The 23,748-nt window shown below is 42.2% G+C and overlaps 3 protein-coding genes across 3 annotated transcripts in view; 1 reads left to right on the top strand and 2 right to left on the bottom strand.

The window, feature by feature from the left end:
• col14a1b (collagen, type XIV, alpha 1b) overlaps positions 1–23,748 on the top strand; it is a 164,220-nt gene that overhangs the window by 138,706 nt on the left and 1,766 nt on the right. The window contains exons 34-46 of the mRNA XM_085345751.1: positions 1,549–1,626; positions 2,291–2,377; positions 3,608–3,661; positions 14,948–15,043; positions 15,133–15,186; positions 16,384–16,437; positions 17,165–17,218; positions 17,467–17,538; positions 19,396–19,431; positions 19,896–19,962; positions 20,050–20,238; positions 20,503–20,580; positions 21,209–21,364. Of these exons, the coding sequence (XP_085201877.1) occupies positions 1,549–1,626; positions 2,291–2,377; positions 3,608–3,661; positions 14,948–15,043; positions 15,133–15,186; positions 16,384–16,437; positions 17,165–17,218; positions 17,467–17,538; positions 19,396–19,431; positions 19,896–19,962; positions 20,050–20,238; positions 20,503–20,580; positions 21,209–21,364 (1,075 nt within the window). The remainder of the gene's footprint in view (positions 1–1,548; positions 1,627–2,290; positions 2,378–3,607; positions 3,662–14,947; positions 15,044–15,132; positions 15,187–16,383; positions 16,438–17,164; positions 17,219–17,466; positions 17,539–19,395; positions 19,432–19,895; positions 19,963–20,049; positions 20,239–20,502; positions 20,581–21,208; positions 21,365–23,748) is intronic.
• Positions 4,138–6,350, bottom strand: LOC146609126 (uncharacterized). Its single transcript, XM_085346821.1, has 7 exons — positions 6,227–6,350; positions 5,930–6,037; positions 5,640–5,729; positions 5,448–5,480; positions 5,297–5,350; positions 5,033–5,175; positions 4,138–4,340 (listed from the first exon to the last, which is right to left on the bottom strand). The coding sequence occupies exons 1-7, from the start codon at positions 6,348–6,350 to the stop codon at positions 4,275–4,277; spliced, it is 618 nt and encodes a 205-aa protein (XP_085202947.1). The 3' UTR covers positions 4,138–4,274.
• On the bottom strand, positions 9,340–12,283 carry LOC146609125 (uncharacterized). The gene is made up of 6 exons (XM_085346790.1): positions 11,951–12,283; positions 11,283–11,402; positions 11,059–11,178; positions 10,845–10,969; positions 10,405–10,523; positions 9,340–9,466 (listed from the first exon to the last, which is right to left on the bottom strand). The coding sequence occupies exons 1-6, from the start codon at positions 12,102–12,104 to the stop codon at positions 9,340–9,342; spliced, it is 765 nt and encodes a 254-aa protein (XP_085202916.1). The 5' UTR covers positions 12,105–12,283.

Below are 23,748 nucleotides of genomic sequence, written 5' to 3'. Positions count from 1 at the left end.
TAGAACTACAAGTTAACAAGAACGAACATAAATAAAATACACTTCAGCTCAATTCGTCTCATTTATTTTCCCAAACCACGCGGAGCCGCAGTATAAGCACTAAAGAGCCGCAGGCTGGAACAGGCCTACACCCAGGGACAGAGTATGGGTGCACGTCATGCCCTCCTCAGACCCAAATCCACCACTGTCAGCCTTCCTGTGGTTTACTGCACATGTGATACATGAATTCTAACACTCAGGGTTTCCTCACATGCATGCTGCACTTTGTTCACTCTTTTTTTCTCCATCTTTCCTCGAGCAGTTGTATGAATGCAAACAAATCAATTTCCGGCCTCTCCTTCAGAAATAGCGGCGGCACAGAGGCCGTGTCTGATTGTTTGATCTCCCTTTGAAGAGAAAACGTGCAACGCCGACTTTGCTCCGAAGCTGCAAAACTCAACCGTTTGTGTCAAATAAGCAGCGTAATTATTTACTTATTTATTTTATTTCCCCGCCAGGCACGGCCGTGTCAGCGCCCAAAACGAAGCAATCGAGTACGGATTTATACTGGTGTCAAAATGGCAGCGAGATAAGGCGCAGCTTTTCATTTTCACTCATGCAAAATTCCTTGTGCGTGCATTCAGACCCGCTATGATTCAGCAGCCAAACGCACAAAGAAGCCCTCGCACACACGACGCCAGGCGCTGCCACACACTCCCGCTCTCGCAGGCAGCTCTGCTCGCTCACCTCACTCTGACTTTTGGCAGTTTGGAGGGCGGAGCCCAACAACTTTGATTGACAGGTTCAGTTTTACACTCGTATTAAACTCAGCTTCATGGCATCGGCACAGCTGCCGTTTTGGATCGTACGTGTTTACAATGAAGTTTGCAGAATGAAGCATCGGCAGGTTTTTGCAGGTAGCAGCAAACAACCATCACAAGATTACTTCTGTTCTTAGAAGATTAGAAAAAAGGACACTTTCTGGCCTCAAAGTTCAAACAGTTTTATGGATTTTGGCCTCCACGAGCGTTTAAATGTGTTCGACTCTGGTTTTTTAACTATTTCCCACAATCCAAGACGAGATGCAGAGACTCCCGCTGTGCTTTAAAGCCTGTGAATCGTAGGGCGGCCCTGACGAATGCTCTCATTTTACACCTCCAAATTCTCCACACTTAATTAGACAAGCAGAGAACAGGCATTTGAAAAGATTCAAAGGAAGGTGTAAAGCTGGGGTGATCTTCCCTTTCTTTATGGGTGCAATACAGGATTATGGTGAAAAGCCACACATGCTCAGCACCAAAATGAGTGATTTATTAGTGATTAGTTGCAGTGAGTCATCAGCAGCTTTTTATGTGCCAGGTAAAATAAAAATACCGCTGCCTGCTGAGTCCCATCAGCTGATCATAATTAGCTTTTATTGATCCTCACTGACGTCCTGATCCAGCCGTGCTTTGAACTACCTGCAGTTCTCAGTGCGTCTCTGTTTCTCTCTGTCATAGACACCTGGCAGCTGATTGGCTGTTGTTCATACCTGATGTGGATTTCATTTCTTTCTCTCCTTCTCTGCAGTTTCAGCTCCAGAACTTTGATATCGTCTGCAGCACCTCGTGGGCCAACAGAGACAAGTGCTGTGAACTTCCCAGTCTGGTGAGGTCAAAGTCTGAAGCAGTCTCGATGTTTGCTTGTTTAAAGCAGGAGGAGATGACCTGGAAGCTCTTAAGTGCTCATTTACACACAGTTTATTAGCACTGCCTGCACCAAGGTGACAGTTTCAATCTATTTGAGACTGAGAGAGAGATTTTTCCATTACAGTAATTTTCTTGATAGCATTCGGGGTTAGAATGAGTCATGTTTTCTTCCATTTTTCACTGTAAAACCATTGAAAGCAGTCGTCTAGACTTAAACTGCCTGCCTGGTTTTATTTGGATCTTTTCATGACACCAAACCAACATCAGAGTGTGTCGGGAAGCAGGTGCTCTCAGGCGTCTGTGGCTAACGTGTTCTGCACAGTCGTGCAGGCTGAGGTCTTTACTGCTGGGGCCGAAGGTTTCCAAGCAGAACATAGTGAAGTAGCAGCATGACTGAACCTGACAGTCACTGACTGCTGTGTGCCACAGTGACTGTAGTCTGAAAATATCTGAAATTCACATCTGAGACGGAGAGCTTTGTCATATTTCCACCTTGTTTGGTTTGTTTTTTTTAATCACAATTCATGCCATTACATTTTCTTTATTTTCTATTCTGTTATTATATTTATTTATTTGCTTTTGTTTTTTCTTTGTGTCATCCTCATCATGCTGTGGTCATCCAGAGGAAGGAGGTAGACTGCCCGGCCTTGCCTAAAGCCTGCACCTGCACCCAGGACAGCAAAGGCCCCCCAGGCCCTGCTGGACCACCAGTGAGACACACACACACACACACACACACACACACACACACACACACACACACACACACACACTTTGGTTACTGGGCAAGTCTCACCTCTGCTGCATTGCATTTCATCGTCTGCTTACTTGAATGAAACATGGACAACGACCAAACGTGATCGCACATCTGCATCACAACAATGACACAAACATCATTTTTCCTGCACTTTGTCACCTCACTTTTTACTCACATTACATGTTTCTTTGATATGGTGAAGAACAATCACCAAACGAGTAACTTTTTGTACCACTGCCAAAAGCACCATGACTCTAATATACCACCTGGTATTTAAAGAGTATGCAATTTCATTTCTCACCAGCAGAGAGCGACAGTGAGACTTTTTTGCCGACCTGTCATTATCCATATACTAAACACACACAAAATATGGAGGGCCAGGAGTGACAAAATGAATGCATTAAAAATGCCATTAAACAATGAAATATAAAAGTCAATAATTAAATAAAAATTTAAATAAATAAATAATGTATTACATGTTTTAAATTAAATGACTGGACATTTAATTAATTATTGAAATATTTATTTAATAAATGAATTCCAATTTTAATTATTTAATGAAACATTTAATTCATTCAGTTTGTCACTCCTGGCCCTCCATAAAAACCATTCATTCATGCAGTCACAAAAGTCTCGTCTGATCTGAGGTCATATTCAAATGGTCTTGCACCCCCTCCGCCTTGTGGAGGGTGGGGCAGAGCATTTGTGGCTCCCGGGAGAGGCTCACGAGCGCCGTGGTGTTTTTTTTTCCCCGGACGCGGCGAGTGGCGGCGAGCTCCGGAGAGGCCGGCAGCCCTCTCGAGCCATGGCAACCCACCGAGTCACCCGCTGGAGCGATCCTCATCTGGTGAAATACCACTACTCTTATCGTTTTTTCACTTCCCCGGTGAGGCGGGGAGGCGAGCCCCGAGCGGGCTCTCGCTTCTGGTGTCAAGCGCCCAAAAGTCCAATAACAGGACAAAACACCAACATCCTGTTTTATGTTCCGTTTACATTTCTTTAGTGGAATTCCTTTTTTTTAAACTTTCACTTCCTGGCAGATTAAACCTTTTTTTTTCTTGCACCATGACTCATCTGTCAGCTTTGTGGGTTATAAAGTCATCTGTCCTCACCTTCAAACCTCAGCAGCAAACCTGGTAATCGTGTGTTTCTAAGCACCTCCTGCTGTTTGTGTATCTAACAGGGAGGCCCAGGAATCAGAGGAGCCAGAGGAGAACGTGGAGAGCCAGGCCCTGTGGTGAGTTGTTGGTTTAGCCTATCAGAAACCACGGCTGTGTCCGATGGGCCCGCCTTCAGCACGCTGCTGAATAATATCAACAGATGTTATCAAGAAATCGCATTTGTTTTTATTCAGTTTCTCAGAGTAAACACACATCCATCATGCTCGTGTTCATCCTCGTCCTAAAGAGACAGAGCCGATTTAACTCACCCACATCCCAACTATTCACACTCAGAAACACGCAGAATCATTTCTGATCAGTTTAATAACTTCAGCAATAGTTTATAGATTGAAAAGAATTAGGATGCAGAAAGCCGTATACATAAATTTACAAAAACACTTTTATAGATATTTTTTCAAAAGTTATTATTATTATTATTAAATCCCTAATTTAAACAGAGTTCAATCAAATCATTTTTTCCAGAAAGAGCTGTCTGCAGAAACAATAAATAAATACAATAGTAATGATGATAATAATATGAAAGAAACGCACAGATAAATAAACATCAGGGAGGTCAATCAGTCGATTAAATTGGAAAATAAAAATAGCTTCTTTCCATATTTGCAGTAATTGTCGGGTTTACACACACACGCGAGTTCTTGATGTGACCGCTCTCATGAGCTCCTCCCGTCACGGCGGAGCAATCGCCGAGCCACACAGCAGGCCATCTTTAGGCGTTTCGCCCTCCAGTATTCTCTATGTGTAGAAAAATATGAAAGCTTCTAAGTGTCGACTCAGGTTTTATGCAGTTAAGACAACAAATGTATTAGTGAGTTAGTTTCAGAGCATAATTAATATAGTCATGCAACTCCTCCCTCTGCGCTCTGCTGCACAGCCTACATGTTAAAGGTCATTTCCTGGTTGGGCTCTTGCTGTTTTGAGCCACGCTTGATGGCGTGCTCACTGTTGCTGTGCCTGATTGTGGTTTAGATACGACGATTCAGTTTCCTCGAACAGACTCAGAGCTCCGGGCACGCCCACCTCTGCACAGTTCGAGTGTTTCATGCCTCGTGTTCCACTATCACAGCGCTGCTTTGTGACCTGCTCTGATGCTTTGTCAGATTCATCTCTTGCAGTGATGTCTTGCAGACTTTTAGCTTTTCTTTCAAAAGCAAAGGTGTTCAGTTTTCTGTCATTACAAAGTCAGAGGCATCATCGTTCGTGTTTATAGACACCTACATATCTGAGTTTTCTTCCGTTGCTTAAGAACCAGCTGCTGCTTGTACTAAGCTCACTTCCTTTCTGGCTCAACATGATTTTATCTGGGTGACTGCAGAGACGTCAGAGGACAGTTTTCTGCACTTTTTTTCATATTGCAGATTTAAACTTCTTGATTAGTTTTTATTCTCACGTTTTAAAGTCACGCTGCTTCAGACAAACGCACTCACCTGTTTTTCGATGCTGTTCACAACGATCAGATTTCCTCCCTTCTTCTCACAGTCTTCTTGGCTCTTCTGCAAAGCGGACACTATGATGTATTCATAGTAACAGCTGCAGCCGACCTTCACCCATCCTGGAGGACAGCCGTTCCCTGAAAACATACCGACACCCTCTTACTCCAAACTCCTGTCACGTGTCTTTGCTCAGTTAAAATGGCTTTAAATGAACATTCTGAGTTCTGTGTGTTCCACATTTTAGGGAAAGTGTAAAACCTTTCTCAGTCGCGTTTGAGGTGTTGTTCACTTCAGTGATGTTTGTGAAAGAGCCTTAAAAAAGGAAATAAAATGTGAAACACAGTAACTGCTTCAAACTGCAGATGAACGCTGTTGTTTCAGTTACTGAGGGGAAAAAAAGCTTTGTAACCTCTCTCAGTTGCGTTTCGCTCGGGTCGATCATCTGGAAATCCAAAATCAGGCCAACCATCAGTTATGTTTGGATTCTCGAAGTCTGAGAAGTCTGGACACGGAGAACCAAAGAAAACTTGTTATGAAATAATTGTTCTTCAGCCTGTGAACTTTGCTGTCACTGGCTGTGAGATTGATTTTCCTCTCTTACCTGAGCATTGGCTCTTCAACTCGGTCATTTCCTCATTTAGTTCATCCAATTTTATTTTGAGCTCGTCTCTCTGCACGGTCACCGAGATATCTGCAGAGGAACGTGCTCATGTGAAACTTTAACAAACGTTTGTGTGTTTATTTTTTAAATTAACAGTTTGAAATCATTAAAAAGTTCAGCACTTCTCTGGGAACGATGAGAGCATTGCTGTAATGTTCTCATCGTTCCCAGAACAGTTTGCTGGATGCTGAACACTGATCGTAACCAGCGCAGCACGTGTCGGCCCTCACAGCGGAGTCCTGTCGAAGTCAGCGTGAGCAGAAGAAACGTTCCCAGCACTGCAGCGATGACTCGAACGTCTCTTCTCTTCGCTGAATGTTTCTTTCGAGCACGCCGACCTGTAGAGATGAAAAGCGCAGTAACTATACTTCGTTCAGCACGCGGACTTTTAAATGAGCTGCTCTTCTCAGTACGAGGACAGATGTTTGCTGTATGACACATTTATTTATTTCATGTTTAAAATAAGACATCATCCATGTTTTATTTGCGTTTACTGCCAGGCCATGAGTGTACTTATTCATGCTTACTGGTTTTCTGTGACCCAGTCCTGGTGGCGTGGGCTTCAAGCTCTCGGATCTCCGCTTTGTTTTTCTCTCCACCGTCCGCTCGGACTCCTCTGCTGTATCTCACATGTTGGTTTCCTGTGGACATCTTGGGCGAAGTAAAAGTCTCGTCCGTCTGCTTCTGTCTTTGTCACGCAGCTGTTTTTAGAGACGAGCATGAAGGAAGTAACAGCTACCCACAAACACTCTAACTCTAATAAATGCTGTTACAGCCACTCTCTCTCTCTCTCTGTGAGTTAAAGTGTAGGATCTAAGAAATCATTGACGTATCACTTCCGATCCTCTGACCTCAGGCAGGTGTCACTGAGACACTAATGACAGAGAGGTTGTGTTTGTCACAGAAACATGCAGCTGTGAGTCATGAAACTCTTTTTGACTTTGTTAAAATGGTTACTTTTGGTATTTTGGTGAATAAAAATGAGTGAAGGTCTGTTCACCAGAGTTCATCAGAGTCTTAAAGCACATCTCTGTTGAACGTCTATCAGATAAAGATCCAGATTTTCCCCCGCTCACTGTGAAAACATGGAGCACCACACCGCGCTTGCATTTCAGTCGTATGTAAAAATCTTTTGTTATGAAAATTCTGTGCGAGCAGCTTTTCAGTCATGCAAAACATCTTTCAGGAGAGAGAAGTTATAAAATACTGTTTCATTTATGAAAAGTATTGTTTTTTCATAAATGAAACAATGTTTCAAAAATATTGAAACATTGTTTCTCTTAGCTCGCTCCTATCGTTACTCTTCCCTCCAGATACGAGAGAGCACTCTGTCTCTTTAATTATGTAAAATGTAGAAGTAGATTGATGTCATTTGGTGCACAAAGAGGTGTTTATGAGGGTTAAGGAGTTAGTTATTTGGTGGTTACATGTTTTGATATTTACATGTTTACATATCTGAATGTTTACACATTTACATTCAAACAGTTATAAGTATGTGCTGATTCCACCTGGTTGGTTTTCCTGCATTTATCCGAGTGCAAGATTTCCTGGCTTCTGAGTTGCCAGTGAAGTATCACGATGGCTGCACACAGGAAGTGCTCTTTTTTATGTTGAGCTGTGCAGAGAGTAAAGATGCTGCTATGGAAATTGGTAGAGCGGGAGGTTTTGTGTTTGCTATGTGTTGGTGTTAGTCTGTAATATAAGGCAGTAAACAGGAACAGGAGTCTGGGCTTCATTAAAGGAGCTGTAATTGCACAATGTAACTAAAGGTTCCAACACTAGGTGGCAGTGTTTTATCAGAAGATATCAGTGTCGTTGTGCCAGCAGTGAGAAACGGTCTGCCCTGTGAGTGTGGTGCTTAGTGCTGACGGATTTGTGTTCAGGCTTCCTGTCTGAGGCCTTTCTGTGTAGTTTGTCGTTCCACAGGCCAAACACACACTCGCTAAGCTGTGATCCTAAACGGGCCCTAGGTGAGCCTGCCTGTGTTGGTCCTGAGCCTGTGTGGGGGGCACCCTGCCTCACCCCGTAACAGCTGTAGTCAGCAGATTACATCATCTGTTGATGTTTGTGGTCTTTCTAACCCACTGTAATCCACAGAGGTGGAAAGCAGCTCCCCACACCTCTCCACTGTGTTTATTCCACTCTCTGAAGTCATAGTGAGTGGACACTGCTTCACTGATCAAGTCTACATTATGTTGCCTGCTCAGCGGTCCCCAACCCCCGGGCCACAGACTGGTACCAGTCCGTGAGTCGTTTGGTACTGGGCTACGCTGAGGCTTCGATGTGAAATTCATGGTTTTCGGGGGTTATATCAATTTTTAGCTTTTTATTTTAAATCATTTTTATCATTAACTTGGTTTCCCCGGGTCTCTTCCTGTGTGTTATGATTAAATCTTATTGTTTTGGCACCAGTACTGGTTTTATTTTGTTGTATTTATCCGTGACACCTTATAGTCCGCTCCGTGAAAATATTGTCAGACATAAACTGATCCGTGGTGCAAAAAAGGTTGGGGGCCGCTGACTTAGAAGACATGATTTACTGAGATACGATGGAGATTAGACTCCGATGACCTCGACATGGCAGGACAGCTTCTCAGCGGTGGGAGGATTTAGGAAAGGACCTCCCTGTGTGAGGTGGAGATGGGAGGAGGCGGGGTGCATGAAAGAGAGTCCGAGAGGGAAAATAATGGAGAGCACAGATTTACACCACGCGAAGCAGAGTTTGATCGGCTCCAAGAAAGATGATTGGACTAGAGTAATGATGTCATTACTGAGGTTGACAGCGTGATGGGAAATCTAAAAACTATTTTAATTTACAGTTCGTGCCTTCAGAGCCCAACTATTAAGACAGTGTAATGTGTATGTGCTAGCATGTAACCTGAACCACCACATGCCGCAGTGTGCACAGCATAAACTCATTTTCACTGCCAGTGACTAAAATACATAAAGCTCAGCACTGCAAAGTTAGGGGACAGTGCAAAACACACTCAACAGTTAACATGTACAGTAATAGTTAATGAACTAAAATGCAACAAAAAGACAGAGCAATGCAAATCACAATAAAAGAATAGAAACTGACATAAACTGACAATGTTGACTGAAAACTGACCACCAGAGGAGACGCGTGTTTATTTCTGGTTGATTAGACTTTCACACATTGTTTTGTGTATTTCAATCCTTTTTAAGTAGAGAAGAAAAAAATGCCACTGCATCCAGATTCAGAGGAAATATGGAATGAGCTCAAGTTCTTATTTGAACAGTTACAGTGTCGGTCCTCTCGCCTCTGAACGCCACCATCGCGTATTTTAAATCTAACAAATCAGGTGTGATTGAAGTTCAGACTTTCAGCTTTAATTCAAGGAGTTTAATAAATGTATGAAACAGTTTAGGACTCACTGACATTTTATACATAATCCCTGATTATTAAAGTTCTGTGGTTTTCAGTCTGGGATTTCACAACAACAGACTTTTGTTGACTTTTCAGCAAAACATAAAGGTCAGAACACCATTATGTCAGTTTTACCTTCACACAGCTGTACTGGGACTTCAGTTTCTCTATTAAAATCCTTGGTGAGGTTTAAATCTGATACAGTGCAGTTACATGTTACACATGTCAGACTGAGAGGTGACCAGCAAACTCTCAGTAGATGTCCCTCTCACAGATCCAGTGTTTCGATCCAGTGTTGGTGTAGTTCCATGTTCCTTGTAGATCCATAAATACTTTGAAGTCATCCTCAGGATCTAATTTTGCAACTGGATTCCAGCCTCTGTTGAACAAGTACAAAGTTGTTACAGGTAAAACCCTGAAAACACCACAGAGTACTTTGCAGAGAGCTCTTAGCAGTGCTTAGAAACACACATCAACATATTGTCCTGCTGAACTATTTAACTTCCATTTGTCTTCCCAGTATTCCCATTATTACCAGTTATGCAGTTTTCACACATGAACTGCAGCTCTGAACTTTTCTATGCAAAATGATGCAGGACGCATGAGAACCATATACTGTAAATAAAAGATGGACGTTGCCACTGTGACATCACCCGTTAGTTACAAAGCCGTGTTTTTAAAGCCTCCTGAGGATCTGACCTTTAAATCCAGGAACATCACATACTCATCAGTCACCTTGGTAACCACACAGTCCCCTCCCACTAAAGCGTACCTGCTTTATCACCTGCTTTGAACATTAACAGGAGAATAAATGATTAAATGAAGATCACCATCCAGTAAATCTTAAACTGAGACCATGGACTCATAGAAAAGTGTTCATGAGGACTTGGATCACTGCAGCTGAAGGACATTTTCCCACAGACTTCAACACAAGCTGACCTGTGTATGCAACCACAGGAGACGCCCCCTGCTGGCTGTTAGAAATAATGCAGATTTATAGGATTTCTACATTATCTTGGTGAGAACATAAATGTTCAGTGTAGTCAGATCAGACCTGAAATGATCTTTAACAAACAGTAACTGTGTGGTGTGAGCGAGTGGGTGTCATGTATCCTGCCTCCTGCACGCTCTCTACAGACAGCAGCTCCTCCATCAAGTATCTCCAGCTGGGACAAACTCTCTCCTGTTCTGTGCTACATGGAAAAAGCGTCCCGTCCTGATTCTGTGACAGTGTTCAGAGTTCATATGTGAAAACGCCCATAGCTTTTATCCAGGAGATAGATCACAATTTTATAAACTCTAAATTAAATTTCTCACGTATGTGCTAGTGGTGATCCGTCCACCCACTCCCACTCCCACGTCGTTGACCAGCGCTTTCCCTTTCTCTCCAGACCGATCCAGAAGTCTCCACGTTTATTCAGCTCTCTGAAAAATTCCTGATAGTTTGTCAGAAACAGGAATGATTAGTTTTTCGTCTCATTCCAGTTTCTATAGGAGTAGATTCATGTTTCAGGTTTTTTTCATTTTGTTAATTTTTACTAATCCAAAAAATAACCAACATGAAGATCTTACTCATAATTATTGATTTAGAGATTCCATATTTAAACAGAAAACACTGAACAGCAACGAGAGACACAAAAACATATCACATGTACCGCCGCACATATTTAAATCATTCATGGACGACTGAGCTCTGACAACAACATCATGTATATCACACATTTAGTATCTTAAGTTAACAGTTATGACACACTTACATGTTTGCTCCTGGTCTTTATCACCAGCAGATCTGCTCCTCTCCTCTCACAGTCTTTCCTGCTCTCACTCCAGTTTTTCCTCTCAGTAGAAATGTAGTAACAGCTGCACTCAAATCTTTTCCATTCTTTAAGAAACAACACATCGTCAACACAAGGTCCAGTTTCAAATCATGTAATAACAGTTTAATAAGAGTCAGTTTGAGATGTTTCTCACCTGTGGTGTTCGCCTGTGTTTGGTTGTTGTTTCCAAACTGGCAGTTCATCGTTTCCAGATCCGACGTCAGCTTCTGATTCTCGGACGTCAGCTTCTGATTCTCAGACGTCAGCTCCACATCTCATGAAAACCATAAAACGAGACAGTTCAGGATGTAAATACAAATCAGCTGCTGAAGGCTTTGACCTTTTGACCATGTTATTTAAATAAATGTGAGTCCTCACAGAATTTGTAGAAGACTGTAAGCCCCACTACCAACAGGAGACACAGTAGACCCAGTATCAGGGCAGGAACTCTGAACTGGTCTCGTCGGGCTGCTGGGAGGTGATACTGAGTGTGCGCTTCTACAACGTGAAGCAGAAGACACAGTTGGATTAAACACATTTAAGTTCCTCCTTCAGTTTATCTGAACGGATGAGATGAAAACGTTTGATATTAGTGAAAACACCACGACACCTACTGCAGCAAGCAGCCACCAAACACTGTCTAACATGAGGGGAGATGCTAACAGGTGTTAGCTAGCTGCTTTTGGTTCATTACTACCTGAGCGAGGAGAAGAGAAGGCTAACCTCATCTAACAAGCTGCTGTTACTCTACCACAAATGTCTCGGAGCAACAAGGACGTCACGGCTCCAAGCAAGCTAGCATGTTACAAATCTTCTCTCCTGATCGAATAAATAAACCAACAACATCTATTAAAATTTCCTGAAATTATTTCAGGCATTTTACTGATACTTTTCAGTGTCACTGCCATATCTCTGCTTTCAGGCAGCTTTGCAAACTGGTTGGTTTTAAAAGAAAATGCTAGTGTTTCATATAAAGTATGATCAGCCCACAGTTAATACTGCACTTTTATATCTAGCATGGACGTCTTGATTCTTGTGATTCTTACCTCCGTGTCGTGTTGAACGAGCCTTCTGGTCTGCGTAGACGACCGAAGTCTCGTAGATGTCGACTTCTCTCTCCAGTCTCTCCTCTCTGTCGTCTCGGTTGCCATATTTAAATTTAATGGTCAAATCTGGATCCTCGTAAATGTGGGAAGACATTTCAAGGTGTGCGGCTTCCAGCAGACTCAGTTTTCAGTGCAGCAGAGCTGTCAGTTATGTGTCTCTGATGCTGCTGTCAGTTTCTCCGTCGTTCTGTGTCGAGCTGAAAAGGTTTGAACAGGATGTCGAGAGGAAGCTCTGGCAGGAAACCATAAACACAGATATTTGATTTTTAATGATTTGGAATTATAAAAGTGTTGTTTTTGTTCATGTTTGCTTCTAAATGTATGAAACAGCAACAGCTAAAACAAAACAAACTAGAGAAAGAGATGCTGGCGTGCAGTAAAAAGGCCAATGTGTTCGAGTCTGTACGTGCTGTTTCTCCACTGACAGATGTGATGATATGAATGTGCCTCACTCATGTCCTCATTTGACACCATGAGATAAAAGATAAAAAATGGAGCTGAAGAAGTTTCATAGACCAATAAGAAACAGTTTGAAGGTCATGTGGCACATATGGAGGAAATGGCTGAATGACGTGGACGATCCAGCCGGACGTACTTACACTGTAACTCTGCATTTCACTAAAATCTAAAGACACGGAGTACTACACAGGAACAATTAAAAATAGGTTGTGATAATTGAGGAAATGATAATAAATGTAATAATTGTGAAAGCAGGATTATTCAGGGAGTCCTTTTAATAATTGGAATGATTGAATATTAATAATATTAATTCACCAATGTCATCAGTTTTGTACCAGGCACGCACATCTAATCTTTTTAGTAACCTCATTATGACAGACCATAGTCATGCTCATCAACAAACATTTGGAAACAACAAAACATTAGGCTCCGCCCTCTGCAGGGCCAGTGTCCAGGTTTTCTTAGTTTTTCGGTTGAGTTTTGATCTGTAGAAATATTCTGTAGCTGTAACATTTCCCATGTTAGAAAAGCCAGTTACAAAGTAAAAGCATTTTTAAGATAAGAGATAAGATAAGATAGAACTTTATTAATCCCTCGGGTGGGTTCCTCTGGGAAATTCGACTTCCAAAAAAAGCACAGCAACGACCGAAGTTACAGTTACAGAATTGTTATATATATATATATATATATACACACACACACACACACACACACACACACACACACACACACACACACACATATAAATACAGAGACAAATATAAATAAAATATACAAAGGGGATAAATAGAATAAATAGGAATAAAAAATAAAAATACAAGTGAATTGCACATTTCAAGTATTGAGTCTATTGCACTGTTGACTATTTACAAAAGTATTGCACAAAAGGTATTGTACAGTGAGGTGCAGAGGCACTACAGCTTAGTTGTTCCCCCCTCCTTTGTCCTCCTGTCTCCCCTCCCTCTCCCCTCCAGAGAGGAGTTAAACAGTCTGATGGCGTGTGGGACAAAGGAGTTTTTAAGTCTGTTAGTTCTTGTCTTTGGGAGAAGCAACCTGTCACTGAACAGACTCTTCTGGTTGTTAATGGCCGTGTGCAGAGGATGCCCAGCATTGTCCATAATGTCCATCAGTTTCTTTAATGTCCTTTTCTCTGCCACTGTCACCAGAGTGTCCAGCTTCATGCCGACCACAGAGCTAGCCCTCCTGATCAGTCTCTCCAGCCTGGATGAGTCCCTCTTTGCTGTGCTGCTCCCCCAGCACACCACAGCATAGAAAAGTACTCCAGCAACCACCGACTGGTAAAACATCCTCAGGAGCTTCCTGCAGATGTTAAAAGACCTCAGCCTCCTGAGGAAGTACAGTCGGCTTTGGGCTTTTTTATACAGGTGCTCTGTGTTGTTTATTATTTGCTTCAGAGCTGAGCAAACATTAATGCTGCAAACAACAAAGTTCACTAATCAGCCCTAAATTTTACAGAAAACACAAATCTAAGAAATATTTAACAAGATTATTAAACCAAAGGGAAAAAACAGACTGTTCACAAACGAGGCGTCTCTGACCTTTGATCAGTAACTTTTAATGTTCGTCTGCTTGCACAGATCACGTTCTGATCATAATGAGGGAAATACACCAAACTACGCTTCATCTTTAATAAGGAGTCTTTAAATAACCTCGGACTGGATTAATGTCTAGTTTGAACTTTCACATGTTTGTAGTGACTTTGTGACTGAAACGTATCACGTAGCTGATCATAAACCCACTTCCTCCTCTATGAACTCACAAACTGATTTCCTCCCGAGTATTTGAAGCCGTCTTCTCAGACAGCAGGACTCGTTGTTGGTGGAGTTAGACGTGTTATTATTTCAGTTAAAGCACTAAAACTGATTCAGCTCACTGCTTCCACTGTTTGTGTCTCTACCAGCCTGAGCTCATTTCCCACACAGATATTATAACTAGATCGGTTATGTGGTGTGTTTTGAGGTTTAGGTAACACAGAATAGTATCGTATTAAAATGTAATAATGCACAAAATATAGTGAACTTAATCAAATCACTATAAAGGCAGAATTAAGTAATTAAATAATGAAATGATGCAAAGCCTTTTTATCCAGCCTGATAAATACAACGCTCCCTGTTTAATCAAAGTCTGCTTTCCAGGTTTGTGTAAAATCCAGCAGTCATTGTAGCTGAGGGGGTGAATGTTACTGTACACTGATGCATGCACGTATTTGAAAATGATTAGAGCTGCTGTGTGTGGCGTGTCTCACCTTCTTGGATCTTGGATTGGCTCCGGCCACCCTGTGGTTGGTCAGTTGGTTCATGGGTCACCTGATAACCAGTAAATCTCTGGGAAAGTGTCCCACATGACCAGTTAAAGCCACCATCCCCACCTCAGAATATCCAAACCTGCACGTTTGCCTATATCACATCCGTGTTTTTAGCACATTAGCTTCAACTTTCTCTGTCCTGCTCTCTTTAGGGACCAACTGGTCCTGTTGGAGATACGGGTCTTCCAGGACCTCAGGGACCCCCAGGACGGCAAGGACCCAGTGGACGCTCCATTATTGGACCCCCGGTGGGTTATACAGTTTTCAACAACCTTTTAGTCTTTTTTGTTACTTTTTTCCTTAATCTTTGATTTAAAGTGTGTTGTTGTGCCTGCAGGGCAGTCCTGGAGAGAGAGGTCAGAAAGGTGATGTGGGACAGCAAGGAACTCAGGTAATAATAGTGATCAGCTTTTATATACTGACAGATCATAGCTCTCATTGCACTCTGAGTACGATACCAACACTCAGCTTCTCATTTCTTTACATCAAGTGATGCTTAAACACATTACTGTGCTTTCATAATTGAATATAAATTATTTAGAGAGATAATAAAGATCAAATTTAGACTGTGAGGTGGAATTACCTGTTACTTAGGAAAGAAGGAGACTTCCACATCACTTCTAAAATCCTTCACTCTCTGCGAGTGTTTAACCTCCTTTCATCCCGATGTCTGTCATGTTGTGTCGACCTCGAATAAAACGCAGGTACAGGACTTCATATCCTCAGACTAAGGCTACGTTCACACTGCAGGCGAAAGCGCATCAAATCCGACTATTTTGACCCCATGTGACCCACATCCCATCATGGTGTGACAGTGTGAACGGCACAAATCTGACCTGGGTCACTTTCGTATGTGGTCCTGAATCTGATACATATCTGATGTTTTAGAAAGCGACTGCTGTTTGATGGTCATGTCGCATTAAATCCGTCTTTTACGTCACTGACACAAGACAGACGCCAATTATCAGCGCCGGAGAAGACATCGCGAACGCTTCCTGGCCACCCAGCGTAGATGTCAGTGAAACTGTTGGGAAGACAACGTTGGAGAAACGTGAACATTTTATTTGTATAATCTGCAGATTCTGACAGAAATCTGCAGCTATCCTTTGAAGCAGCAATAAGGATCATTATTAGGCCAAATGTAAATAACAAACAAAATTGGGAAAGATAAAGTCTGAAACAAGTCTTTACATTAATCAGTCACACAATACTGTTGGTCTGGGTCTGAACAGAGCGCGTTGTGTGTCTTCTTTTGCACATGCGGCCGCGTTGAGGGTTCACACAGGAGCGCGTTTGCTGTCGCATTTTATTTGTAGTGTGAACAAGCAGACAAAAAGATCGGATTTGATCATTAAGACCTGCAGTGTGAATGCAGCCTAAAAGTGTCCCTAAGAGTAAAAGTCCGTGTCATGGGAGCACCTGTGAGTACTCTTCTCTTAGGAGGTATTTAGGAATCGTGCATCCAGAGCTGCATCACAGGCCCACTCACATACAATGAGTTACAGACACTGATCTTGATGCATGTTGAGGTTTAGGGCTGGTGTGAACGTGACCTGCAGTGACCTCTGCTCTCCTCGTGCTGTTTCAGGGGGTTCCTGGAACACCCGGAGGTCCAGGGAGGGAAGGACCTCCAGGACCCAGAGTGAGTCATAACAGACACACTAATAATTCAGCTGTTTGACAAGTTTGTTGATACTACAAATATTAACAGTCAGTAAACCACTGGGATGTTGTCAAATACTAATATGAACAATATAACCTGTAATGTAGATATTTTATCATCTTCACCTCTGATACTGTTCATATGAGTACTACTGTAGTAACACTGTTATATCTGTAAACTGTCTCTACTGTCATTGTACTACTTTTGTTTTTTTCTAGATTATATTAAGTTATATAATACCTGAATAGAATGAGATTATGTACAATTCTATAAACTGATCTGCAAATTTAAGACAAATTACATATCAGATGTTGAATTTGAGGCATTGGATTGATTTTAAATATGTGCTAATTTGGGGCAGGAGCAACAATGAAGTACAAAAGAGGTGCGATGCTTTAGAAAATGACACGTTAATGCACGGCATGGCTCCACGGAAGGACGAGTGGAAAAGAAAACAGAAGAAAGATAAACGTTTCCTAAAAAGTCCAGAGGTTGAAAAAGGGAGACAGTCGAGCTGCTGTCAAATGAACAAAAAGACCCTTACAGAGCGAAGCAGCATCTGTGGCCCTGCAGCGCCCCCCTCTGGCCACAGTAGAGTCAGCATCACAGCCAAGGCTGGAAAGAGCGAGACACAGCTGCTGGGTCAAAGTCATCGGAGGAACTCTTTAATCCTTTTTTATTATAACATCTACTTTCACCTTCTCAGGGACTGCCAGGCAAAGATGGCCCCCCAGGCACACAGGGCCCCCCAGGAACCATCGTAAGTCACTGTTGCTGTTTTTGTGAATGTTTTGGAGGATTCAGAGGAGGATATATGTGCATGCAATGCCTGCAGCTTCTCTGTTAGGCACTTAAATGTAAAGTTTAATTAAAACTGTGACTTTAGGTGATAATGATGGAACTGGGTCAAGCTGGGCAGGGCTAATAAGCTCAGTCAGGCGTGTACAACAGGAACAACTTTATAATAATTCAAATAATATAATTAAAAATTGCTTTTGATTTCTTCAGGGAACTCCGGGAGCTCCAGGATCCCCAGGAAGTACAGGCCCTCCAGGAAAGCAGGGAGAGCTGGGCCCACCGGTGAGTCTGTCAATGAGTGGAGCTGCCTGTCCCCATTAACCAAACTGGCCGGGGTGGGCGGGGTTTTTAGCTCTTAGAAGGAACGCCATCATTTGTTTTATGAGCATGAGCTGCTGCATGTGAACAGAGACGCAGGAGGCAGCAGAGTGCAGCGAGGTGAGCGTCTGTCAAAGAGGTTAACAGCTTCCTGTCCAGTCTGAAGCTCTAGAAGCTGTTTGACACATTCACTGATATGTGGAGCTCAGTGTTTTGTGTTTATGTCAACAGAAAAGTGCTGTTTGAGCCTTCACCTCAGCCTTTCAAATGGCCAACACAAATCCTTCTTTCTTTCTCTCAGAGGCTGGCAGTGTCGTTATCCTTCTGGGTAAACGCTTGAGTGAACAGATCCATCACTGGTGCTGACGGCTCCTCTTTCTCTCATTCTGTTTCTACATCAGGACTTGTGTTATGTTGCTGCGATGACTCAGTGGCAGGAGTCACAGTTCACTCAAAGTCATTTTGTTCTCACTTAAACGTGTTTATTTCTGCTGTGAATGTGGAAGCTTTTGGAGCCTGCCTCTAGTGTTCAGAAGAGGAACTGCACTTATGCATAGCCTTAATGTTTCAGCCCCACAGTGTCGTTATTGCAATGTGTTAAAATATTTTGCCAGCAGTGGAAATAAACTAAAAATTCAAAGAGTTTCAAGCATTTAAATCAGACTAAAGGAGAAACAGGTGGGACAGCAGCTTCATGCAAAACGCAGCAAAGTGTCTCAGTTTGATCTCCAGCTGTTTGCAGAGTCGCTGATCAGTATGCAGGCTGTGCATGTAAACCTTTGTCTGCAGTCCATTTGCTGTGCTGGTTTCTACTTCAGCCACTGTAAACAGAGGTGTGTGAGCGCTCGCTGCTTTCGTATTTATTCCTGATTATGTGAAAACTTCATGGAGAGTAAATCACATTCGAAGTGCAGCAACAAAGAAAACACTGGACTCTGTGGGCGGTGATACAATCTGCTGACAAATGATTATTCATCACTGTGATAAAATCTTTATAAGCATGTAATTACAGATGCATGGGTGGCCTGCAGAAAGGCCTCATCAGCTCTTTACCTCATGCTGGCAGATTCGTAATGAGAATTTAGTAAAATATACAGTAGTTCAAGTTTTGGGTATTAACACTGTTTCCATAAATACTACATTCTGGGTTGTATTTTTTAACACTTTCTCACCTCGATAAACATCATTCAGTGAAAGTTTTGTATTAGAAAGAAGCACCGAGGTCACAGCAGCTCCATCGAAGTTGGTTTATTATGTGTTTGTTCCTCTGTTCTTCCTGGATGTTTGTCTGTTTCGTTATTATTATAAACACGGCGTTAAGTGACAGCGCTGCACAAATATTCATATTCTCTGTTTCGTGTCGACACATTTGAAGCTTTTAACGATGTTTCTTGTAGATTTGCTCCAGACTCTGAGAGGGAACGTTCCCGACAAACGTACCACCATCACAGTCCTGTAGGCCAGCGGCCCAACCCCCGGGGCTCGGACCGGGGGTTGGGCCGCTGCCGTAGGCCTCTCGCTGGTCTCGACACGTTCCTGAAATCTAATCCCCTCGATTTAGGACGTGTCTGTTTCCCTCTGAGACATGTCAACGCTGAAAAGTATAAACATTTGAAATTATGTTTTAGTTATTATTCATATAGATAAAGATTTCCAACATTTTAAATAAATGACAAAAACAAGCAGGCTGCAGTTTAATCAGGACAGCAAGATGATCAACATGCTGCCCTGACGAGAGAATCACCTGCTTCATCTTGTGTTCGATGCTTCACAAGTTTGGAGGTTTTTTCCTGGTTTTTCATGAATTCGTTTCTCTTGCAGGGACCTGCTGGAACTAAGGGAGAGAAAGGTGAACGGGTAAGCTCTCTGTCTTCATGTTATTACTTCCCCCCAGTCACAAATGTCCTGTCTGCTGACCTGCATATAGAGATATATTGTTGTGTTGCAGCAGCAATGTCAAACTCAAGGACACACAAACAGTATAATAATATATATTAATATATGTTTTATTACTATGCAGTAAACATTAGTCACTGTTTCCTTCGTTGATTACAATAATGAAATATCAACATCATCCAATAAGTAAATATAATATGTGTGTATTTGAGTTTCATAAAATAAATTTACTTTAAATTTGCTGTAACTAAAAATTTGACACTAGCAGCTGAAAAAGAAACGAAACAAATCTGCAGATTTATGAGTGAATTTCAGTCCTAATAATTTGAGTCTGTAGCGCCTTCATAAAACGCAGAATATGAATCATTTAAAAACACTCGCACATAACTACGTGTGTTTTATATGAACATCGTGTGTTTTTTCAGGGAGATCTCCAGTCGACAGCATCAGTTCAGGCCATTGCCCGACAGGTCTGTGAGCAGCTGATCCAAAGTGAGTTAAAAAACCCCAAACCTTTATTTGTTAATAATAATAATAATAATAATAATACTAATAATGTTTGACCTGAACTGTTTTCAGGCCACATGGCGCGCTACAACAGCATCCTGAACCACGTGCCGAGTCCTCCGGTGTCAATCCGCACAGTTCCCGGACCACCGGGAGAGCCTGGTCGAGAAGGACCCCCAGGACCACAGGGAGAACAGGGACCCCCAGGCAGACCAGGCTTCCCAGGACAAAATGGACAGAATGGGCAACCAGGAGAAAGAGGCAAGTTTAACAAAACAGTAAAACTCTGTTACCGTTTAAATCAGTGTGAACTGAGGGGCTGCCACACGGCCCAGTATAAAATAAATACAAAATTATTTTGAACTGCAAACGATGGTTCAGTCTAACAGCAAAAAATAAATAAAAAGTCAGAAATGTGCAGGAAAGGTCGAACTTCCTGACTTTCTCCATGTTACAGTGTATCTGTATGGAATGACACAAAATATAGAAATTTAAGCAGTATTTATTTCTGTTGTGTGTTTCCAGGACAACCAGGAGAGAAGGGTGATAAGGGATCTCCAGGTGTGGGTGTACAAGGACCCAGAGGACCTCCAGGACCACCTGGTAACTTATTTTCCTGCTAAGCCTTTCTGAACCATCCCAGTGATGCAGTGAAGAAAGTCCTGAACACGATTGTCTGATTAGTAAAAGAAAAAATGTTTCACATGGATCACATGGATCATTAAGATGTTGTAAAATCCACAAATTCAACAGAAAATATAATTTTTTATCAAATGTCTTAACTGACATGGTAAGATTATTATTTTTATTATTAGTATTAGTACTAGTGTTGTTGTTGTTTTTCTGAACTGAACCAAAAAATGTGAACAAATTGTCTCTAAAATTAAATAGTTGATATAATTTTTCTGTAGTTTTAGTTGTTGAGATGTTATTAAGTTAATTCTTAGTGCCATTTAAAAATGTCTTAAACATTTATTACCGGGAAACGTCTGGAAGTACTTTAACTACTCGACTCTGACCATAAAACCATTAAAATAATCACTTTGATAGCTGCACAGTGTTTTTCTGTCCTCTGACTGACAGAACGCAGGAGAAAACACAAACACATGTTGTGATAACTTCGGGCTCACAGTCGGGGTTCTTATGACTGATGATGAGTTTGACCTCAGAGTGATTCTGTAATTCTAACATTCAGTTTTGTTTTCTAAACTCTTCATCCTCTTCCTCCCAGGTCCCCAGGGACAGGGCAGACCAGGTAGCTCTGGACCCTCAGGACGACCTGGAAATCCCGGAGTACCCGGTCGGCCCGGAGCCCCCGGACCCATCGGCCCCCAGGGGCCTCCGGGTTACTGTGATCAGAACTCCTGTGTGGGCTACAATGTTGGAGGTACGTAGTCTCAGAAATATGAGGAAACTATGATCCACCGGTGTTATCAAGACTCTGATTCTGGTAGTTTTTAATCGTGCTGCTTTCTCTGGAGTTTTTCATCAAAGGAAAATACTGAGATCTTTGCTCTGGAGCTCTTTGCTCTGGAGCTCTTTGCTCTGGAGCTCTTTGCCCTGGAGCTCTTTGCTCTGGAGCTCTTTGCTCTGGAGCTCTTTGCCCTGGAGCTCTTTGCTCTGGAGCTCTTTGCTCTGGAGCTCTTTGCTCTGGAGCTCTTTGCCCTGGAGCTCTTTGCCCTGGAGCTCTTTGCTCTGGAGCTCTTTGCCCTGGAGCTCTTTGCTCTGGAGCTCTTTGCTCTGGAGCTCTTTGCCCTGGAGCTCTTTGCCCTGGAGCTCTTTGCTCTGGAGCTCTTTGCTCTGGAGCTCTTTGCTCTGGAGCTCTTTGCCCTGGAGCTCTTTGCTCTGGAGCTCTTTGCCCTGGAGCTCTTTGCTCTGGAGCTCTTTGCTCTGGAGCTCTTTGCTCTGGAGCTCTTGTTGTCAACCACATGATTAAAGCAGCAGCCTCCACCGTGACTGTTGTGTAATTACAGCCACAGACTGAAGAGGCTGTAATGAGACAAACCTGCATGTTTGTTCAAATATGTGAACAGAAGAAACTTTTTAACTGAGCATGAAAACATTTCACTGCTGATTGTATTTGGACTGAAGTCATGAGGACAGATGTTCAGTTCTTGTGGTTCATTTTCACACTGAAAAGCTGCCACTGAGTTAAACAGAGTGCATGTCACAGAAGTGGGCATGAAACACTGCGTGTATAAAGGTTCATTTACACTCTGGAACCCTGCTTTCAAAAACTGACAGAAATTTAAAACCTCATGAAGCTGAATTTAAGAAAAAAGTGACGTCCGGCCACAAGGTGGCGCTAAACATGTTCTAAGAACTTTAGACACTTATTTCTTAATTCCACCTTAACAATCAGTCTGTGCCGGTCTGTGAGAGCAGCCTTCATGGTGTAAATGAGCCTTTATACATTTAGTGCTTCACATAAAGTCATCCACCCACACTCAGTGTATCTGAAGGTGAAACACGTTCAGATACACTCACAGCTAAGATGCAGGATTCAGTTTCACAAACAGCAGTGTGTGTGTTGAAGTTAAGAAACACAGAAATTCATCTTCAGTGTGTGATTTTTACATTTTGTACAATTTCAAATATCATGCAGCGCACTGGGCTCAGAAAACAGACTCGATGCAGCGACAGAGACAGAGATGATGTCTTTAACCATTTAGCCTCAAAGTGGTCGTGCTACGGACTTTAAAGGCTCATTTCACCCAAAATAATCAACTCTGAGCAGAATTTGTTGAGACAGTTTGTTTCTGAACATTTGAGTCAAAACAGCTGAGTTTTTAAAGTTTATTTATTCTGCTGCTTCTTATTTTAAATATCATACACAGACTTTTACAGTGGTAGATTTTTCTGTTGATGCTAAAGATGATCAAAATGAGGTTCAGTTTGTTGAACTGAGACTAGATGTTGAGTAAAGATGCTGATTATTTGACTTCAAAGTGAAAAATAAAAGAACAGAATATTTTATTGTGGTTAAAACTCATTTAAACGACAGATCTTTGAACATCAGCTCTGGAAGGAAGTAGAAGGAAAAAGCCTCAAAAACATGTTTTATTCCACACGTGGTCATAAACTCTGCATCTTAACATCTCAGTTGGTGCTAAATCACTCTGTGCAGTGAGTGTGGGTTTAATGTGTTGCTGGAAAGATGCTCCATGCAGGGTTTTCTAATGCATGCATTAGTTATTAAATGTCACCATATAAACATTCAACAAATGACTTTACAAAATCCACATGAAAGTTGCAGGTGATGAAGCAGCACTGCAGGCAGATGTTACCTTGCAGCATCAGTCTGTTCTCCCTCCTGCTGCAGGCAAAGACCCAGGAGGCATTTCTATCTGAGCAGCTTCACAGCTGATCCCTCACATGCATCCTGATCACTGTTAGTTTGCACCAATCACAAGTCAGCAAACATGTTTTTGAGAGGCTAAAGAAAACCCTGCAGGAGTCATCTTCAGCATGTTCTGTGCATGTTGGTGCTACATCACTGATGTGTTTGAGGTTAAAGGTCACACAGTGGCCTAAACGGAGCTGTGCAGCTTGCAGTCTGCAGGGTGGTCATGTGAGTAATGTCTGCATGTTGTAATCACTCTTCTGTCTCTGTGTTTGTGTCTCCACATCTCTGTCTTCACCTTCTTTTATCCCCCATAATAACCCACAACAGAATATTACTGAGACGTTCACAAATAATCAAACAGGGCTGTGCAATTCATTTGTTTTGTCTCGTGCTATAAATCCAATGCACCCTTTTTCCTTCCCAGT

Source organism: Diplotaxodon limnothrissa, linkage group LG22, assembly GCF_057381915.1.
Source record: "Diplotaxodon limnothrissa isolate DT_005_m linkage group LG22, D_limnothrissa_male_GT1.1, whole genome shotgun sequence".
Taxonomy (NCBI): Eukaryota; Metazoa; Chordata; class Actinopteri; order Cichliformes; family Cichlidae; genus Diplotaxodon; species Diplotaxodon limnothrissa.
Note: the sequence above shows the minus strand (reverse complement) of the source record. Positions and strands in the feature narration are given on the sequence as shown.

Coding starts and splice junctions, on each gene's coding strand:
- LOC146609126 (XM_085346821.1), bottom strand. CDS start 6,350: ATGTCCACAGGAAACCAACATGTGAGATACAGCAGAGGAGTCCGAGCG. Junction 5,351..5,447: donor GCGAAACGCAACTGAGAGAG/GTTACAAAGCTT, acceptor TCCTTTTTTAAG/GCTCTTTCACAAACATCACT. Junction 5,176..5,296: donor CTCAAACGCGACTGAGAAAG/GTTTTACACTTT, acceptor GTATGTTTTCAG/GGAACGGCTGTCCTCCAGGA.
- LOC146609125 (XM_085346790.1), bottom strand. CDS start 12,104: ATGTCTTCCCACATTTACGAGGATCCAGATTTGACCATTAAATTTAAA. Junction 11,403..11,950: donor TCGTTCAACACGACACGGAG/GTAAGAATCACA, acceptor TTCACGTTGTAG/AAGCGCACACTCAGTATCAC. Junction 10,524..10,844: donor TAAAGACCAGGAGCAAACAT/GTAAGTGTGTCA, acceptor ACAAACTATCAG/GAATTTTTCAGAGAGCTGAA.